The following is a 17,546-nucleotide window of genomic DNA, read 5'->3' on the forward strand; positions in this document are numbered from 1 at the left end:
AACAAACAGCACAATATTCAAATTAGACAATGGATTCATAATGACCTATAGGTGATTTTTAAAAAACTATCTATCTAGTGTTAATACTTGCCATATATGTTTATAGTATTATGGCATTAAATAAAATATAAACTGGATTTACATATAACAATACTTTTTCTCTGGTTATAAAAAGATGAGAATCCTTATAGATGTACTGCACGACTTACATGTTGACATGAGTATGTGGTATTTAGTAAGCAATGAATCAACAGTCCTATTAGTTACGACAGTCACAATATAATTGTACCTTCAAGAGTAACCTGACGGAAAAGTTCCTACAGCCACTGCTCTCTAACACTAATACTACATTAGATAACCCACGTAAATTAAACCAACTCTCCCCAAAACCTTCTTTGGTGAAATGACCTCATCGAGTTAATTCAGAAAAACCTGTCAGGATCTAACCAGAGACAGCCTCCTTCCCACGTGTTTCCAATAGATTACAATGGCTGAGTTTCCAAAAAGCAGTAACTAAACCAGGCAGCTGCGGCCTATCTACATACTTTCAGAAGGAGTTTGCAGATTTCATATTTTCCCTTGGCTGCCGCTTCATGGAGAGGGGTGAATTTCCACAAGTCCGCCACATTGACAGAAGCCCCGTGCCTCACCAGGAGCTCAGCTACTTCGTAGTGTCCATAGGAGCAGGCATTATGAAGGGGAACCAAGCCACTGAACAAAAGAAAATAGTCATAAGACAAATACTTCAGCTAAAATAGTTGTTATAATAGTGGTGCATGCTTACAGACTTAGTACTTAGGAGGTAAATAGTTGATATAATAGTGGTGCATGCTTACAGACTTAGTACTTAGGAGGTAAATAGTTGTTATAATAGTGGTGCATGCTTACAGACTTAGTACTTAGGAGGTAAATAGTTGATATAATAGTGGTGCATGCTTACAGACTTAGTACTTAGGAGGTATATAGTTGATATAATAGTGGTGCATGCTTACAGACTTAGTACTTAGGAGGTAAATAGTTGATATAATAGTGGTGCATGCTTACAGACTTAGTACTTAGGAGGTAAATAGTTGTTATAATAGTGGTGCATGCTTACAGACTTAGTACTTAGGAGGTAAATAGTTGATATAATAGTGGTGCATGCTTACAGACTTAGTACTTAGGAGGTAAATAGTTGTTATAATAGTGGTGCATGCTTACAGACTTAGTACTTAGGAGGTAAATAGTTGATATAATAGTGGTGCATGCTTACAGACTTAGTACTTAGGAGGTATATAGTTGATATAATAGTGGTGCATGCTTACAGACTTAGTACTTAGGAGGTAAAGACGGGAGCTCAACATCACCCTCAGCTAGACAGGGAATTCAACCCAGCACAGGTGGGTGAGACTCTGCCTCAAACCTTCTTCCTACTCACACGCTTCTGTGGCTCCGAGCATACTGAGCATCCACTCAGGAAGAAATACTTCCTCTTTGGTCTCTAACATGGGCCCCATTTCTAGCACGGATTAATACTTTTTACTAGTTATTACTGTGTGTGTGCATGTGTGTCACGATGCACGTGTGGAGGTTGGAGGACAACTCTATAAGTCAGTTCTCTCCTTACACTTTATGCATGTTCTAGGGATCAAACTTAGTATAGCAGCTTACAGAGAAAGTGCCATTACCTGCTAAGCTGCCTCACCAATTCAAACATTCATAATTAAAGCAAAAAACAACTTTTTAATATAAAGCCTTCAATCACAGCAATCATTAATCTTGAAACAATATATATAGTGATTTATTTTTACTGATCTATCTACTCATCTATTCTCATCTCTATCTATCTATCTGTCTATCTATCTAATAGAATAAAATATGATACATTTTTTGGTAGCACTAGGATTAAAAGTCAGGGTTTCATGCATGCTAGTGGCACTCTATCACTGAGCTACACAACTAGACTTTTCAATTTAAATATAGGTTTTCCTTTTTTTTTTTTTTTTGGTTTTGTTCGAGACAGGGTTTCTCTGTGTAGTCCTGGCTGTCCTGGAACTCACTCTGTAGACCAGGCTGCCTCGAACTCAGAAATCCACCTGCCTCTGCCTCCCAAGTGCTGGGATTAAAGGCGTGCGCCACCACCGCCCGGCTAAATATAGGTTTTCTTAAACTCATTTCATAAGCCAAGCAGGCACTGAGTTCAAATCCTACTGCCTCAGCCTCCCAAGTGGCTGGGACCCCAGGCCTGCTTAACACAATCCTTTTAATTCTTACTTGTACCCTAGCAATGTAGAGCCCTGTATAATACAAAGTATTACCATGAATAATGAACCAATCTGCTTTTTATCATCTCTCAGATTTTCTTTGATTTGTATTTAACTAAGGAAAATTGCCAGCTTACTTATGATACATAATATAAAATAATGTAATATATAATACATAAAACAAAATACATTTGATTATTCAGTCGGCGTCTTTCACCATTTGTTTTAGTTATTTTTAAGTTCATAATGATTCCATAGTGGCTTCTCTGTATAACTTAAATATTGAGTAACAAAACAAGGAAAACTCAAAGTGATTTGAGAAGAGAATTCACACCGGGTATAGTAGTGCATGCCTTTAATCTCAGAAGTGCGGAGGCGGAGGCGGAGGCGGAGGCGGAGGCAGGAAGTCTCTGAGTTTATAGCCACCCTGGTCTACATAGCAAGTCTTAGGCCAGCCAGAGGTACAGAGGGAGATCTTTGTCTCAAACAAATCAAACTCCATCCTCGTTAACCCCTTAAAAAAGAGGAGAATCATCAAAGAAAATAAAATTCAATTATAAATTCTACTCAGCTAAAAGAATCTAGTGTCCCCATCTTCTGAGCAAACTCTTTCAGATGACTAGTTTCCAAAGAAAGCAGGTGACATTCTCAAACGTAGCACAAAAGACCCTCTCAGGAGCCGTGCACCAAAGGGTCAGTGTAAGTTGACTTTGGACATGTAAAAACAATGAGATATGCAGTTATTATTCAGAGAGTAGTGCCACCTAAAATGAAGGCTTTATGGTGAAATATGCTGACACTAAACTAAGGCACAGAAACATCACTGGCGCTCCCCAATGCATTACAGTACTTTGAAACAACCAGTGACGGTGTTCTCCATCCTCATGTATTGCCCGAAGCCTGAGCTGCACATTTATTTCCAGTGCTATGGTGAGTAAGTGCGCAGAATGGGGTTGTTAAACTGACTCAGGATACAGAATTGATTTTGGTTAAAATACTCGTCTTAGATTTCTAAGTAGCTGCTTTAAAAGTTTTACCTGGTTTGTCAAGTAATTCATCTAATATAAAAATATAAACAACTTAAAACTAGCAGAAACAAAATCATATTTCTATTAATAATGACGATTCTTGGATGGACTGAATTCTTCTTAGAAGAATTTTTTAATGGCAAAAATATGAGAGGATAAAGAGTAAATTACAGATTACATGAAAATATTCATAAATGAAATAAAATCCTATATACAGGCATGAAAAGGATGCATCAAACTGGGAGACATACTGCAAGAACAGGTGAAGTCCAAAGCAGAGAGGAATGGCATCTTCACCTTGGCACTGCACAGTGCAAACTCAAAGGTGGCAAGAAACGTGCTCACAATCCGAGTGATTGACAGTTTCACACAACCCAAGACAGAGCGGGACAGTTACAGGCAAACTGTTCATGTTGTATCTTTAGAGGATGGGATGAGCGAATCTTCAATTTCAGTATGTATGTTTATTTAAATTATAATTTAAATGAATCGTATATATTATTTTAATGAAAAAAGCATCTATGATACTAAGAACACTAATGTTTAAAAAAGCAGTATGTCGTTTGTAAATGTTTTGTTCTAAGAAAACAGCTATATTCTGTAATAAAAATTATGTAATTTTATACCCAAAATAAACAGATTTAAGTCTGAAGGGACTGGAACACATACCCTTTGTCTTTGGCATGGACATCAGCTCCATGATGTAGAAGGTACTCAACGACAGACACACGGTTATAGCCCGCAGCGAAGTGTAAGGGGGTAGAATGCCGGCCCTCCAGATCTCTGCAGTTCACATTCTGTGGGCTGCAGAGTTGCTTTTGTGGTGGACACACAGACACGGAGACAGAGACGACACCATTAACAATCATTCATAGATTTTGCTCTACAATTAGGCAGCACTTTAGATTACTATAATGACTCAGTAAATATTCTCCACAGATGAGATGTATAAAAATGAGCACTCCAGCCAGACATTGGTGAGGCATACCTAAAAATCCCTGAGCTGGAGGAGGGAGGGGGAATGACCTCCAATTTGGGCCAGTGTGGGTTACACAGTGCGTCTGAGGACAGTCTGGGCCACATGATATTTCAGAAAGCTCCAAAGGAGAATCCACATTGTGTTTTGCATCACTGTGACAGCAGATCCTCTGAGTGCTTAGAGGAATGGAGTCATTGTTAGACACCCTAGTCCAGTCCCTAATCTACCTGAAATCCAAGGGCAGCCAGTGAAGCCTCCCTAAGACTCTTCACAGATGCATCCTGTGGTAGGCTTGGCTGGTCTTCGCTCAAATCAGACCAACTTGAGTTGACCACAGGAACTGAAGAAGCTAGAGAGAGAGTTCCTGTCTCCTTGAGTGTGGGTCAAGAGACGCTGGCTCTCTAGGTCTCGCAATTTCTTGATTCTATTCATTCCTTGCTGGATGTCAGAACAATTTTATATCCTGTTTTTTTGAATTTTAAAATACTTTATACAGAGAAGTGGGGAGGAAGGTGGGGGAGATCAGTCTTATAGGACAGGCTATCCCAGAACTCACAGCAATCCTTATGCCTCAGCTTTCCAAAGGGATGAAAGGCATGAGCTACCACACCCAGCTAACTTCTAATTCTTAGCTTTTGAGAAAAAAATATACCAGACCTAACTCTCAATTTGTATGCCTTCAGACACTTACACTCCACTGTCCAGAAATAAAATTTTTTTTTAATGCGAATGCATTGTTTAGCAACTTGAAAGCACATTTTGTCTACTTGCATATAAATAGATGAAACTAAAATTTGTATTCTGGCCAGTAAGACGGCTCATGGGAGTAAAGCCACTTGCTGCCAAGCCCGACAGCTGGAACTCAATTCCCAGGTTGCACGTGGTGGAAGGAGAAAACTGATTCCAGAAAGTTGTCCTTTGACTTTACATATGCACCATGGCACATGTGCACACATGCACATACATACAAAGTAGATCTCATTACATCATATGTAATAAAAATCTATATGTATCTTTTTTTTTATGGTTTAGGTGCTATAAGGGACATACTGGGAAAAATCTGGGTAGTACTCTTTTAGGTATACTCTGCCCATTGTTTTTAAATCTTAAAAAAACAAAACCACTACTGTTTCTTTTTGGTAGGTTTGTTTGGATCCATCATAATGGGTGGGTGGCAGGAGTACAATAGTAACGGCCAAGGCGCTAACTTACCTTCACAGTTTCCAAGTCACCAGCTTTTGATGCCTCTAAGAGTCGATAGTCCACATCTGAAGTGCGTATAGGCGTACTCTCTGTATCAAAGGAAGGAGAGATAACTGTTGGCCCTGGAGTACTGGAGGAAGTTATGGAAGGAAGACTGTTTATGAGGGAAAGAGATTATGGGGTCGGACAGTACTGTGCTATAATGGCTACTTCTTCCATCTTACTCAGCTAAGAAGTACTTTTTTACTTCAATTTACATCCAATCTAAGTCAAATGTAAACACATCCCAACACAGAGGAACACCCCACCACTCTAGTCAGCACATGCCCGGGTTAAAGACTGCTGCAAAGGAGAGTGAGCAAAGTGGGAACCAGGACACCAAACCTAGCTCCAGACTTTCCAGTGCCTGTGTAACTGGGGAAAAGATAACAGTGTGAAAGGTAACACAGTAAGTTGGGTTGTTACATTTACAGGCTTACAAGTCAGGTATTCTGATTAATCAAATATAAATATATAACAAAAATGTATTCAACATTGATCTTTTAAAGAAAAAAGATTGAATATGCTCATGTTAAATGTGGCTTTTGGAAGGTACATACAGCGGTACAGAAGAGTGTGGCAGGCAATCAGGACCGTAGGCTTGGGCTGCATGTGGACTCTGGAGGATACTTCAGATTTTTGGTATTTTTATTTATTATTAGTGGCCAGGGAACACGTGCCATGACATGCAGATGAAGGCCAGAAAACAGCTCTTAGGAGTCAGGTCTCTCCGTCCATCATGGCTCTGAGACTGAACTCAGGTTGTCAGGCCTGGTCAGCAAGCACCTTCAACCACAGAGCCATCTCACCAACCTGATGCCTTAGTTTTTGCATTCCAAGAATGAGACCTGGTTTTCCTCAAAGTCTCTTTCAGGTTTAAGATTACATTACATTACAATTTGATCAAAGACACTGAGTTCATAGTCCAAGTGGGAAGGATCAAGTGATGCCATAAAAGGCTTTAGATTTTAAAAGAAATACTTTATTTTTCTACAGTGCTTTGTTCAGAAGCGTTGACTTTTATAGATAGGTTCAAGAATTCTTCTGTAGAAGACAAACTATTTGATCATATTAATAATTCTTAGCAGATAAAACACTAAGATTAAATCAGATAAAATACCAAGACTAAAGAAGAAAAAAGACTGTCTCGAATAGTGAAGTCCATTTTAAAATTCTTTCTCTTTAAAGAAAGTATTATACTGCACTAGTTAGTCTGTGGAGTTTCTGAGGGCTGGAATCCTTGCTCCTGTTTAGATTTCCTTTTCAAAAAAATAACAATCGAAGTATTTGCCAAGTTGATTTTTGGGATACTTCACATCAGAGTCAATGTGAATTCTCTGATGGCTATCCTCGCTTTCAGGTCACTAGTCTCAGTCTCCAGTCGGAAGGTGCATGTGCACTACTGCACTGACAGGCGAGGGTGCTCTGCGGCACACTCTACCATGTCTCTGTGAGACTCCAGCAACACAACACTCAGGAAACACTCTTTGTGTCTGTAGGTTATCATCACACCACGATGATGGAGAATGACTAGGACAGTGTCATTTTATAGTCAAGCAAAATATTTATGTAAATATACAGAATGCTTCTAAGAACAACATACAGGGAATGTCAAAGGGTAAAAGTTAAACATGCTGATTTATTATGATAGCAACTGTGGAGTTCTGCATCTATAGAAATCTAAAACGGATTTAGAACAAAGTGATTTTTAGAAATAATATAGCAGGACTTGGTAGGCAAATCCTAGGTACCAAAGTAGATGAGGCAGAAATATTAGAAATCCAAGGCCTGTATGGGTTACAGAGGGAGTTCAAGACTAGTGTAGGAAGCTTAGTCAGCCTCTGTCTCAAGATTAAAAAGTAAAAAAAGAATGTAGACATATCTATAAAAGAACACTCAGTATCTTCTTCAGAGCATGGAGTAATTCCAATAAAAATAGATTTTTTTTTCATGTTTCTTTAAAAGGCCCTATATCTCAGACAACTCTATCATTTGTATACTCTTTCTAGATCAACAATGAATATGGCAAACTAATTCCTACCATTTGCTAAATTAAGCATTTATAATTAACTATATGTATCACAAAAATCAATTTTAGAGTAGAATTATAAAAGTAACTAAACTTTTTACTTATGACTCAGTATTCAATCTCATCCCCAGAAGTCATGATTTGAGATGCACTTACTCAGAAGGCATCTTAAAGGTATTAAGTAGATTTGTTGAATTCAATTGATACTTCAATCCCATTTTGTTAATCACTGTTAAATTTATGCATTGTACTGTGAGAAATTGATGCAGTAGCTGCATGTTTATTTATGGTTATAACTTACAGAAGCAAAATTCAATAGTGAATCATTTCCAGTAAAAAAGTACAAAAGAATATTTCATAAGAATCCCAACTTATAAACAGACTGCAATTTCTTGAAAGAGCTATTTCCTAGTGGGGGAGCAGTGTCTTGTCTTCCTGCAGCAGATACCCCAAGGCTCTGTTCCGGGCAGGTGCTTAACAGTCAAGCTTAACCCCCCAGCCACATTCTGGTAGTGAAGCCTGGTAGAAAGCCAAGAGTGAGAAAGAAGAGTGACTGTCGAAATTACTGGAGGAAGTTGCCTCTGGAGGAGAGGAAGGAGAAGCCGCCATGTGTTAAGGGTCAAGAGAGTGTCCCAGAGGGCTGCCCAGCTGGAGCTAAGAACAGCCCAGATGAAACAGTAATAGTAAGTAGGAACTCTGGTTATCGATAGCAAAGTAGATTCTAGGGCTTGTTGTAAATATAAAGGCTGTGAGTGTGTCTTTCATTCGGGAATTCAATAACCAAAGGCGGGGCAGAAACCCCAGGCTGGGATTATACTCATTTCTACAGAAACCATATTGTAACTCTTCCACAGCTCGTTCATGAGGTTTCAGTAGGCTGCTACTTCTAATTTGGGAGTTAGGGAGTCATTGCCTATTTTCCATCTATTTCACTCCTCATCTGTCAACAAACCTACAGACTGAAGCAAATGATGGGCACATAAGAATGAGCTGAGGAGGGAAAGTAATCCTTGTCCAAGTGTTCAGGATACAGAATTATTTCTTGAGACTGCTTCCCTCATGCAGCAGTGGCACACCTGTAACTGCCATGGACCTTGATAGAGTCTGTGCTTCTAAACTATGATGCATTTTTGAGAGCCCCCAAAACTTGTAGGGTCAACTGTGGTTTTCTAGCTTTGTCATCTCCAAGCTATCACACAACTCTTAAGATTTACTACAACTTACTGTCACTTAGATATATTTAATATAGATGTTTAGAAACTTCTTATGTAGATTTTTGAAGTTATAGCATGTATCAGATATCTTAGGAATTTTATTTCTGGTAGAGGGCATAAGATACCTGCTATAAAGGGGGACACTGTGCCTACAGAGCTTGGGCATATGGTTCACAGGTAGCAAAGACTAGCCAGGTTTCTGACTACTATTCTGTAGGTGTCTCTAAGTTACGCTTTCAGTTTCTGTCTGTCTACAGTAATGGAACCCAAAGGCCATGCAGACAAAGGCTCAGGGCTGAGAAAGAAGTGTAATTATAGCTGGGCAGTGGTGGCACACGCCTTTAATCCCAGCACTTGGGAGGCAGAGGCAGGCGGATTTCTGAGTTCGAGGCCAGCCTGGTCTACAAAGTGAGTTCCAGGACAGCCAGGGCTACACAGAGAAACCCTGTCTCGAAAAACCAAAAAAAAAAAAAAAAAAACCAAAAAAAAAAAACAAAAAAAAAAAAAAAAAAAAGTGTACTTATATTAAAATTCATGTCTAATTCCAAAGTTTTCAGAAGGCTGTTACTTCTAACTTGGGAGTCAGGAAGTCATTGTTTATTGTACTATCAGTTTTCTGCCTGATCTCTGTCAACAAAGTAAATACCTTAAAATATAGTAGGCATTCACTGTGACACTCATCAAAAGTTGATAAATACATTTAAATCAAGAAAATATAAGATAATTTTAGAATACTTAAGAACGACAAGTAGGTCAGACCACTACACACATAAAAACAATTAAAGGTCATCACTATAAAAATTTAACATTTCTCCATTTGACAGATTGTATAGCTCCCGTAATTCTAGCTTGTGTTCAATTCTAACCAGCCAACTAACTTTAAAATGGTGCAGCTCTCCTCCTGGTAGCTCCTCATCCTACCACAATTCAGAAATGGGGTCACTATGTAGGAAAGGAAAGGTGTGAAAAAGAAACATCCAGGTCAAGAAGATCGCCCACGGGGCTACTCAGAACTGGCTGCAGGGTCTGCTCTCATGGGACGGAGCGTGAGCAAAGGGAAGGCAGGTCATGTGACTCACCGCTCAGAATCTGCTGCACCGCTTCATTCCCCATCTGCGCTGCTGTGAAGCCTTGCAGGGAGATGATGGAAGGATCGGAGCCATAACTCAGCAGGAGGCGGCAGGTCTGCAGGTGGCCAGCTAAGGCGGCTCTATGCAAAGCAGTCTGACCAAGACTGTCCAGTGCGTTCATCTGAAAAGTCATTGGATGTCCACGTGAAAGTGGGCATTCTTTCACACTGTAGCAAATATACTCAGAAGAAGAGTCAACTATGGAACTTTTTTGGAAACCATCATTGATCAGCTTTTGCTCACTAGTGCTTTGGGGGTGGGGGGTGGGGGTCACAAAATACCCTTGATTTCCCTGAATGACCACTGTTCTGCCTCTCCACTCAGGAAAGGAAAGAAAAAAGTCAGAGAGCAGGGATTCTCACCCGGTGCTTACTTGCTACACTGGAGATGCTCACTAAACATCTCAGAATGAATAGCTCTCATCACGCTCAGACAACCGAATATACACACAAAGACTATCAATGTAGTTCATCAGACTTTCATTTTAGGGAAGTAAGTGCCTTATAATCTGAATGAATATCCTTCATCAGAAGTGTTTACTATTATTTTTGTCTATGATAGTATTTGTACTAAAATAATAAAATACCTTGGAAAGAGGACCCTTGTCTACAAACTTGTTTCATATAAACATTGTATACACAAGCTGAAGCAACTCAAACTTTTCTGTGACTGTGTGGTATTACATGAGTTCAGGTGTATAATTTTCTATCTGTAGGATACTGATAATTCAAAGATTTTGGTTTTGAAGTATTACAGATTTCCCATTTTCAGGTCATGGATACTTGTCTGCAATGGATACCTTAACTCTAAATACACTTGACTGGGAACTCCCTTGAAGATTCAAGGCGCCATTTTCAAACCTTCAAGAGTATATATGGGAAACAGTAACTTAGTTAATTATGTTGAATAAATGCCGGAGATGCTCACTAAACACCTCAGAATGAATAGCTCTCATCACGCTCAGACAGCAGAATATACACACAAAGACTATCAAATGTAGTCTTTTGGGTCAAGCTTCATAATGTGGTCAAATCTAACTAGCCTAGTATTTTAGAATGTTCCAGTAAACATGTTACTCCAGAGAGCTCAGAGTCTTTCTCAGTGTACATGCTGCTTTCACAGGAGCCCTTCTCTTAAGTCCTCCCTCGTTTCTGGAGGCCTCAACAACAACTAACTCCCCTTCCGATCATGTGCGCTGACTCAGCACTTAACCACTTAAAACTATATCGCTGGAATAATTTTTCATCAAGTCTAATTAATGGTGAAAATATGGAGTGCCTTCTCGAAAGGTCCTAATAAGAGAATGATAGTACAATCCCACACCAGTAAGAGGTCAGAATTGAAGAGAATTGGTCTATTTCCAGTCCTTTGTTACTGGGAAAGCTGTCGTGCTTGTTAAAAAAAAGGGATCACTTAAATTTTTATTGGTCTTCACAAAATTCACCATGAGGTGACATTACAATTTAATCTGATCACATTTTCTGGCAGAAAAAAAAGACTCTGTACATAACAGATAAGCACTGTTTAAGTGTTTACTTCTCAATGAAAAACACAAGATGGCAAACTAGAGTTTTTGTATGAGTGCTACTTCATTTCAGAAGAATACCCACAACTGCAAACATCCTAATTATTCACACTTTTCTGGAAATTAGATGAGACACACTCAATTATACAGCTGTAAAAATGAATGGTAACAATGAATTCCAATTTAGTTTGTTAAATCATGTAAATATAGTTTGAGAGTTATTCGTCTAAAATACTGATCTTACCAACCTAAGATTTCAGATGGCTCTAGTATTTATAATAAAGCCCAGTCCTTTAGCAAACAAATGTTACCGGGCAGAGAGGAGGACTACAAAGGCTTTCTGTTTATCTAGGACTAGCCAGCTTCCCCTCTAGTGCGGAAGCAGATCTGAGAACACTGTGGTGGTTTGAATTGGAATGGCCCCCCAGAGCCCCATGTGTTTGCCTGCTTGGTGGGGAGTGGCACTATTAGGAGGTGTGGCCTGGCTGGAGGAAGTGTGTCACTGTGGAGGCAGGCTTTGAGGTCTCATGCTCAAGTCACTCCAGTACAGCACAACATTTCCTTCTGCTGGCTTCACATCAAGATGTAGACCTCTCAGGTCCTTCTGTAAGCTGCCTGAGTGCCACCGTGTTTCCTGCCATGATGATAATGGACTAAACCACTGAACCTGTAAGCAAGTCCCAATTAAATGTTTTCCTTTATAAGAGTTGCACTGGTTATGGTGTCTCTTCACATCACTAAAACCCTAACTAAGACAAATGCACTGCACCTTCTGTAACATATCCCCATCACTTGCTCTGGGGAATTTCATATTTTAACAGTGAATAAAAATTTATAATGTACCAATGGTTCTTGGAATAAGTTTGTAAAAAGAATTAAGATTTAGTTTTAAAAGTTCCATTTGATGAGGGTTGACTTATAAACAGAAACTGGTAAGTTGGTCAGATAATGAAATTTTATATTACACATTCTATGCATATGAGATATTTACTCATTCCTTTAGGTATTTTGGTATCTTAAAAATGTTCAAATCCATAAAATATAAGACAGTAATGCAATGCAAAATCATTTCCTTTAACATATATTTTAAATTATGAATGGAGATTATAATCTTTCCCTCAAAGTCTAAGTATCATGTACGAAAGACTATGGAGTACTTTATCCAGCAGTCAGGTTGAAGTAAATGAAGTGAGCGCTGGGTAAAGCACTCACTATCCAGCCCACTTAGAGCCTGTTTACTACTCCGTCCGTTACACATTCAGTGCTCAAAGTGAGCTGGACAGACTACCAACAAAGCATTTAAGCTCTTCTATTTCTCTCCCCTGGTGAGGAACGGATTGTTCTTTACTAGAAGGCAATGTCAGAAATCTCTGAGGGAGGCTCGCACAGAAGGATTCTCACAAGTCTGAGGTCTGCCTTGCCTACACAGCAGTTTTTAAGCTTGCTAGAAGTATATAGTAGACTCTGTCCCACAAACAAAGGAACAACAAAACTCCCATCAAACAGAGTGAGCAATTCCGCCGCCACCTTCTTTTTTCCCCTGAAGCCCCTCAGATCACCCCTAAAGTGGTTTGAGACCAAGTTGTAAGTCTTAACCCTCTGGCCCACTACAAACACTTAACATTCAATGCTAAACTGATTATTCTTATTAAAATGTGAAACTGCCACCAAAAGAAGAAAAAGCTCATTTATGTTACACACTCAACAGTTGTTAACAACAGTCAAGACATTCTTAAGCCATTTAAGACATTTAGAGGTCATGATGGACAATTCTGATTGTGAACTTGAGTGGGCTAAGTAATTAATAATTAGTAGAGCAAACTTGTGTGTATATCTGTGAAGGTTTTCCTAGAGAAGACAAGGCTAGAAGGGTTCAGTTTAAATGAATGTGATAATCCACTGACAGATTCAGAATCTGGAGGCTATGAAGAGATGGAACTGTGGATGGCCATAGTTTACCTGGAGGAGCAGGTCACTAGAAGTGTGTCCTCTGTCTCGTATTTTCCTGTTAGTGCTCCACTCTAATTCCTGTTTGGCATGACGTGGTTACTTCAGCATACTCCCCTTCCACTACAGACTAAACCTCTGAACCATGAGCAAAACACACGTTTCCTCCCTCTTGTGGCTTGTTAGGTATTTGATTATATGAACATGTTCAGAAAGTGCTGTTAGATTCAAATAGAAACTGTGGGCCATTTAAAAGTCGAATAGAAATCGCAGAAGGAAAATACTAAGCAAAGAAAACATGGCCTAAGAGTAGCTAAGAAAAATTTTTACTTACGAACTTTTATTTATGTATGAATGAATGAATGCAGCAACCCTGTGGGACTGGCACACTGCCTTGGGATCCAGGAATGAATAATAGGGAACTGATATAGCCACCGCTGCTGCCACTGCTTACGCTGCTTGCTTGCTTGCTTCCTTCCTTCCTTCCTTCCCTTTCCTTTTTCCTTTCCTTTCTCCCTTCCTTTCCTTTTCCCTTTTCCTTTCCTTTTCCCTCTTTTTTCCTCTTTTCCCCTTTTCCTTTCCTTTCCCCTTCCTCCCTCCCTTCCTCCCTCCCTCCCTCCCTCCCTCCCTCCCTCCCTTCCTTCCTTCCTTCCTCCCTCCTCTCCTTCTTTTGATTTAGCTTGCCTACAGATTACTATGTAGACCAGGTTGAACTCAAACTCAGTAGAGATCTACCTGCCTCTGCTTCCTGAGTGCTAGGATTGAAGGTGGTTGGTTGTCACTACACCCAGCATGTGGCATTTGAGATCTATTGATGACAACTTATATATTATCTTTGTATTTAAAGGAAACAATAACAACTTGCTTGCTGTAGTGAAAGACCAGGAAGGACATGCTGCTCTAGAAGTCATTTCCATCACGAGCAGACTGTTTTCAATCTTAAAAACCCACTGCTGAACTAAGATGCTAGTATTAAAGATACATTATGTACATGAACAGCCAGTAAGGACTAAGAACCTGGCATCTACAAAATGCCACCAAGAGAAACTACAACAAAAAGATTATTTTTCATTTAACTTTTCCGAAAAAATGCTTTGTAAGTGATAAGTATTTTTAAGAATTAAGAGCATTATTCATGGCTTGCATGAGCATTATAATTGTCAAAAATGTTTTGCAAAGTCAGACCTCGGGCAAAAATAATTCACACAGTGTAACAAAAAGCCCCTTAGCTTATTATTTCTGACATAACATGTTTATATAACAACAGTTGCAGATACAAAGTAGGTGATAAATTGGTAAAACTCTTCTGTTTATTTTAACTTATCTTGATTTTAATTAAGAATGGCAAATGACCTTTTAAAGCAAAATTTTGGATCATATGCACTGTAAATGAAAACATTTAATATACATAATTGTGTTCATTTGTAAAATATAATCACGCACTGCAATGCTAAAATACTACACACAAATCTGAAGCTTACGTAAGGGGAAATGCAAGTGTCAGGAAGGAAAGAAAGAAGACTTTCATTACTATGGTGTAAAATATCACTTAGCTCTATTAAAGAATATTTTAATTGTTTTTAAAAATTATTTTTAACTGAGTGTATGTATGGGTTTCTGTGTGGGAATGTGCACAGGAGTGTAAGCTCCCCATGGAGGCCAGAGCCCTCTTGGAGCTGGACATACAGACAGCTGTGAGCTGCTCAACCTGGGTGCTAACAATGAACGCAGGTGCTCTGCAGAAGACAAGCCACCTCTCCAGCCTCTCAATCTTTAGTCTTACAAAGAATTATCATGTAAGGATTTGAGGTCACTGCTTGGTTGTAATACTTGGTTCAACAGCTATTAAATTATTAAAGCGATTATTATTAAAGCGATTTCAAGTGGAGCCTAGCAAAGAAACATATTATTAACTATGTTTAGCAAACAGTAATATTTTTACCTTTAATGTGGTTATTATGCTAAAATTTTCACTGAAAAATCTGATACTCAAATTTCATCTTTCTTATGTTCTTGCAGATACTACTAAACACAAAACAGGAGTTTTGTGTAAGTAGGTTAGAAGATCGTATTTTAATGTTTATAAATTATGAAGCTGATGGGTGGGTATGCTGGTTAGTTTGTTTGTTAACATAACAGCTAGTATTATCTAGGAAGAAGAACCCTCAGTTAAGAACATTCCTCCATCAGACTGGCCTGTTGGCAAGTCTGTGGGGCATTTTCCTAATTGGGAATTCATCTAGGAGTGTCTAGCCATTGTTCATGGTGCCACCCCTGGGGCAGGTAGTTCTGAGTTGTAGAAGAATGCAGGTTGAGGGCTGGAGAGACGGCTCAGTGGTTAAGAGTACCGACTTCTCTTCTAGAGGTCCTGAGTTCAATTTTTAGCCACCACATGGTGGATCACAACAATCAGTAATGGGATCTGATGCCCTCTTCTGGTGTGTCTGAAGACAGCTACAATGTAATTATATAAATAACATAAACAGATAAATCTAAAAAAAGAAGAAAGCAGGCCGAACAAGGGATGGAGAGCAAGCCAGTAAGCAGCATTCCTCCCTGACCTCAGCTCCAGTTCCTGCCTTCATGGTTCCTGCATTACCCTACACATAAAATAAAAATAGTTCTAAAATATAAAGCCAACTATCCTATTATGTTAATTCTGATATTAACTTTAAAATGGCATATGTTGGTGGGCCCATAGCTGAGTTGTAGGTAGAGCACTTGTCAAGCTTGTGTGAGATCCCAGGTCCAATCTCCAGTACTGCAAAACCAAACACATCCACACAACTGACCTTCCACCATGCAAAATAATGTCCATTTTCATGTTTTACAATGCTTATCTTAGTTTTACTTGTGTGTATATCCGTGTATGTATGTGCCATGTGTGTCCAGGTGCCCACAGAGGGTGCTGTAGCTGAGTTAGAGTGGCTGTGAGCCTGATATAGATACTGGGTACTGAACACAGGGCCCTCTCAGAGCAGCAAGCACTAGTGCCCACCTACTCTCATGGTTTTGATATAGAGTGTTCTCCAAAAAAGGCTCATATTGCAGGTGGGGTTCCCGGACAGTGGCACTATTCTGAGAGGTTCTGAGAACATTAGGAGACCGGGGTGGTTGGGTGACAAGGATCCTTTAATACATCCTATTCCAGGTCCTGTCTTATCTTACTTTCTGCTTCCTGTCTTCTACAGAGTAGACAGCGCTCCTGTGTGACATGATTCTAACCCCATGGCTTTCTGCCCAAGTGCACAGGGCTAGGTGACCATGCTAAATCATTATTGAGTTGTTTCATTGCAGGGATGCACAGTAACTAACACAAATGTAGAGGAACTGAGCTCTATGTCAAAAGACTGTAGTCAGCTGCCTGTTGCTTTGTAGGAGACTTCCAAGGACGAAAGGACAAATAGACAATTTTATTAGAATAAAAACATAAGTCAACTTCAAAGAACAACCTATGACTTTAAACACAAAACCACAGACCAACTGCCCTTCCTGAAAAAAGATGAGTTTCTTGGAGACTCAAGTGCTAAAAGCAGCTGGCTGCCTTGTGCTGAGTTAAGGCTTACCTTTGCTCCATGCTTGTGCAGAACTTCCATGACGTCATTATGAGCTCTTTCAGCTGCAACATGCAAAGGGGTCATGAAACTATGGAAAGAAGAAAAGGAGAGAGAACACTGACTTTTACTGTAACAACGCTTGGTTGCTAGCGGCTTCTGACAGAAGGCTCATTTTCTTTAGTGCTGTGGTCATGTGCCATTGTGTGTTCATCCAAGCCAGCTTAACTAAACTCAGCAAGTCACGGACCAACAAGACAAAGCAAACATGGCATCAAGAAGACATGAAACCAGGAAGGGGCTTGTTTGGAGGGGGTGGGGTGCCGGGGATTGGGGTGGGTAGGAAATGATGGGTTGTATGAACAGGTTATGTTCCTTCCATGTAAGGAATAGTCAGAGGAAAAAGAAAGAAAGGGTTGAACAGCTTTTGTACTATACTTACTCCTTGTTTTTTTCATTGACATTGGCTCCCTTCCTAAGTAACAGTTCTGCAACCTGCTTTCGTTTGGGATGCAAGGAGGCCACAGCACAGTGCTGCAAATCAAACAAGATTCAGTTTCAGACAAACTTCTGCTTAAACATTGACTCCCGAATGAAAGAGCACCTGGAGTTATTTGGCACACTATAATCTCAGAGTACATCAGGACATAATGAT

The 17,546-nt window shown here is 39.5% G+C and overlaps 1 protein-coding gene across 2 annotated transcripts in view; it reads right to left on the reverse strand.

The window, feature by feature from the left end:
* The window catches only part of Tnks (tankyrase), a 142,565-nt gene that overhangs the window by 25,511 nt on the left and 99,508 nt on the right, over nucleotides 1-17,546 (reverse strand). For both annotated transcript variants that reach the window (XM_034519890.2, XM_076914025.1), the window contains exons 10-15: nucleotides 17,334-17,425; nucleotides 16,904-16,982; nucleotides 9,815-9,986; nucleotides 5,463-5,542; nucleotides 3,941-4,086; nucleotides 546-711 (exon numbers count right to left, since the gene is read on the reverse strand). In XM_034519890.2, coding sequence (XP_034375781.1) covers nucleotides 546-711; nucleotides 3,941-4,086; nucleotides 5,463-5,542; nucleotides 9,815-9,986; nucleotides 16,904-16,982; nucleotides 17,334-17,425 — 735 coding nt within the window. The remainder of the gene's footprint in view (nucleotides 1-545; nucleotides 712-3,940; nucleotides 4,087-5,462; nucleotides 5,543-9,814; nucleotides 9,987-16,903; nucleotides 16,983-17,333; nucleotides 17,426-17,546) is intronic.

The sequence above is a fragment of the Arvicanthis niloticus genome, chromosome 16 (assembly GCF_011762505.2).
Source record: "Arvicanthis niloticus isolate mArvNil1 chromosome 16, mArvNil1.pat.X, whole genome shotgun sequence".
Taxonomy (NCBI): domain Eukaryota; kingdom Metazoa; phylum Chordata; class Mammalia; order Rodentia; family Muridae; genus Arvicanthis; species Arvicanthis niloticus.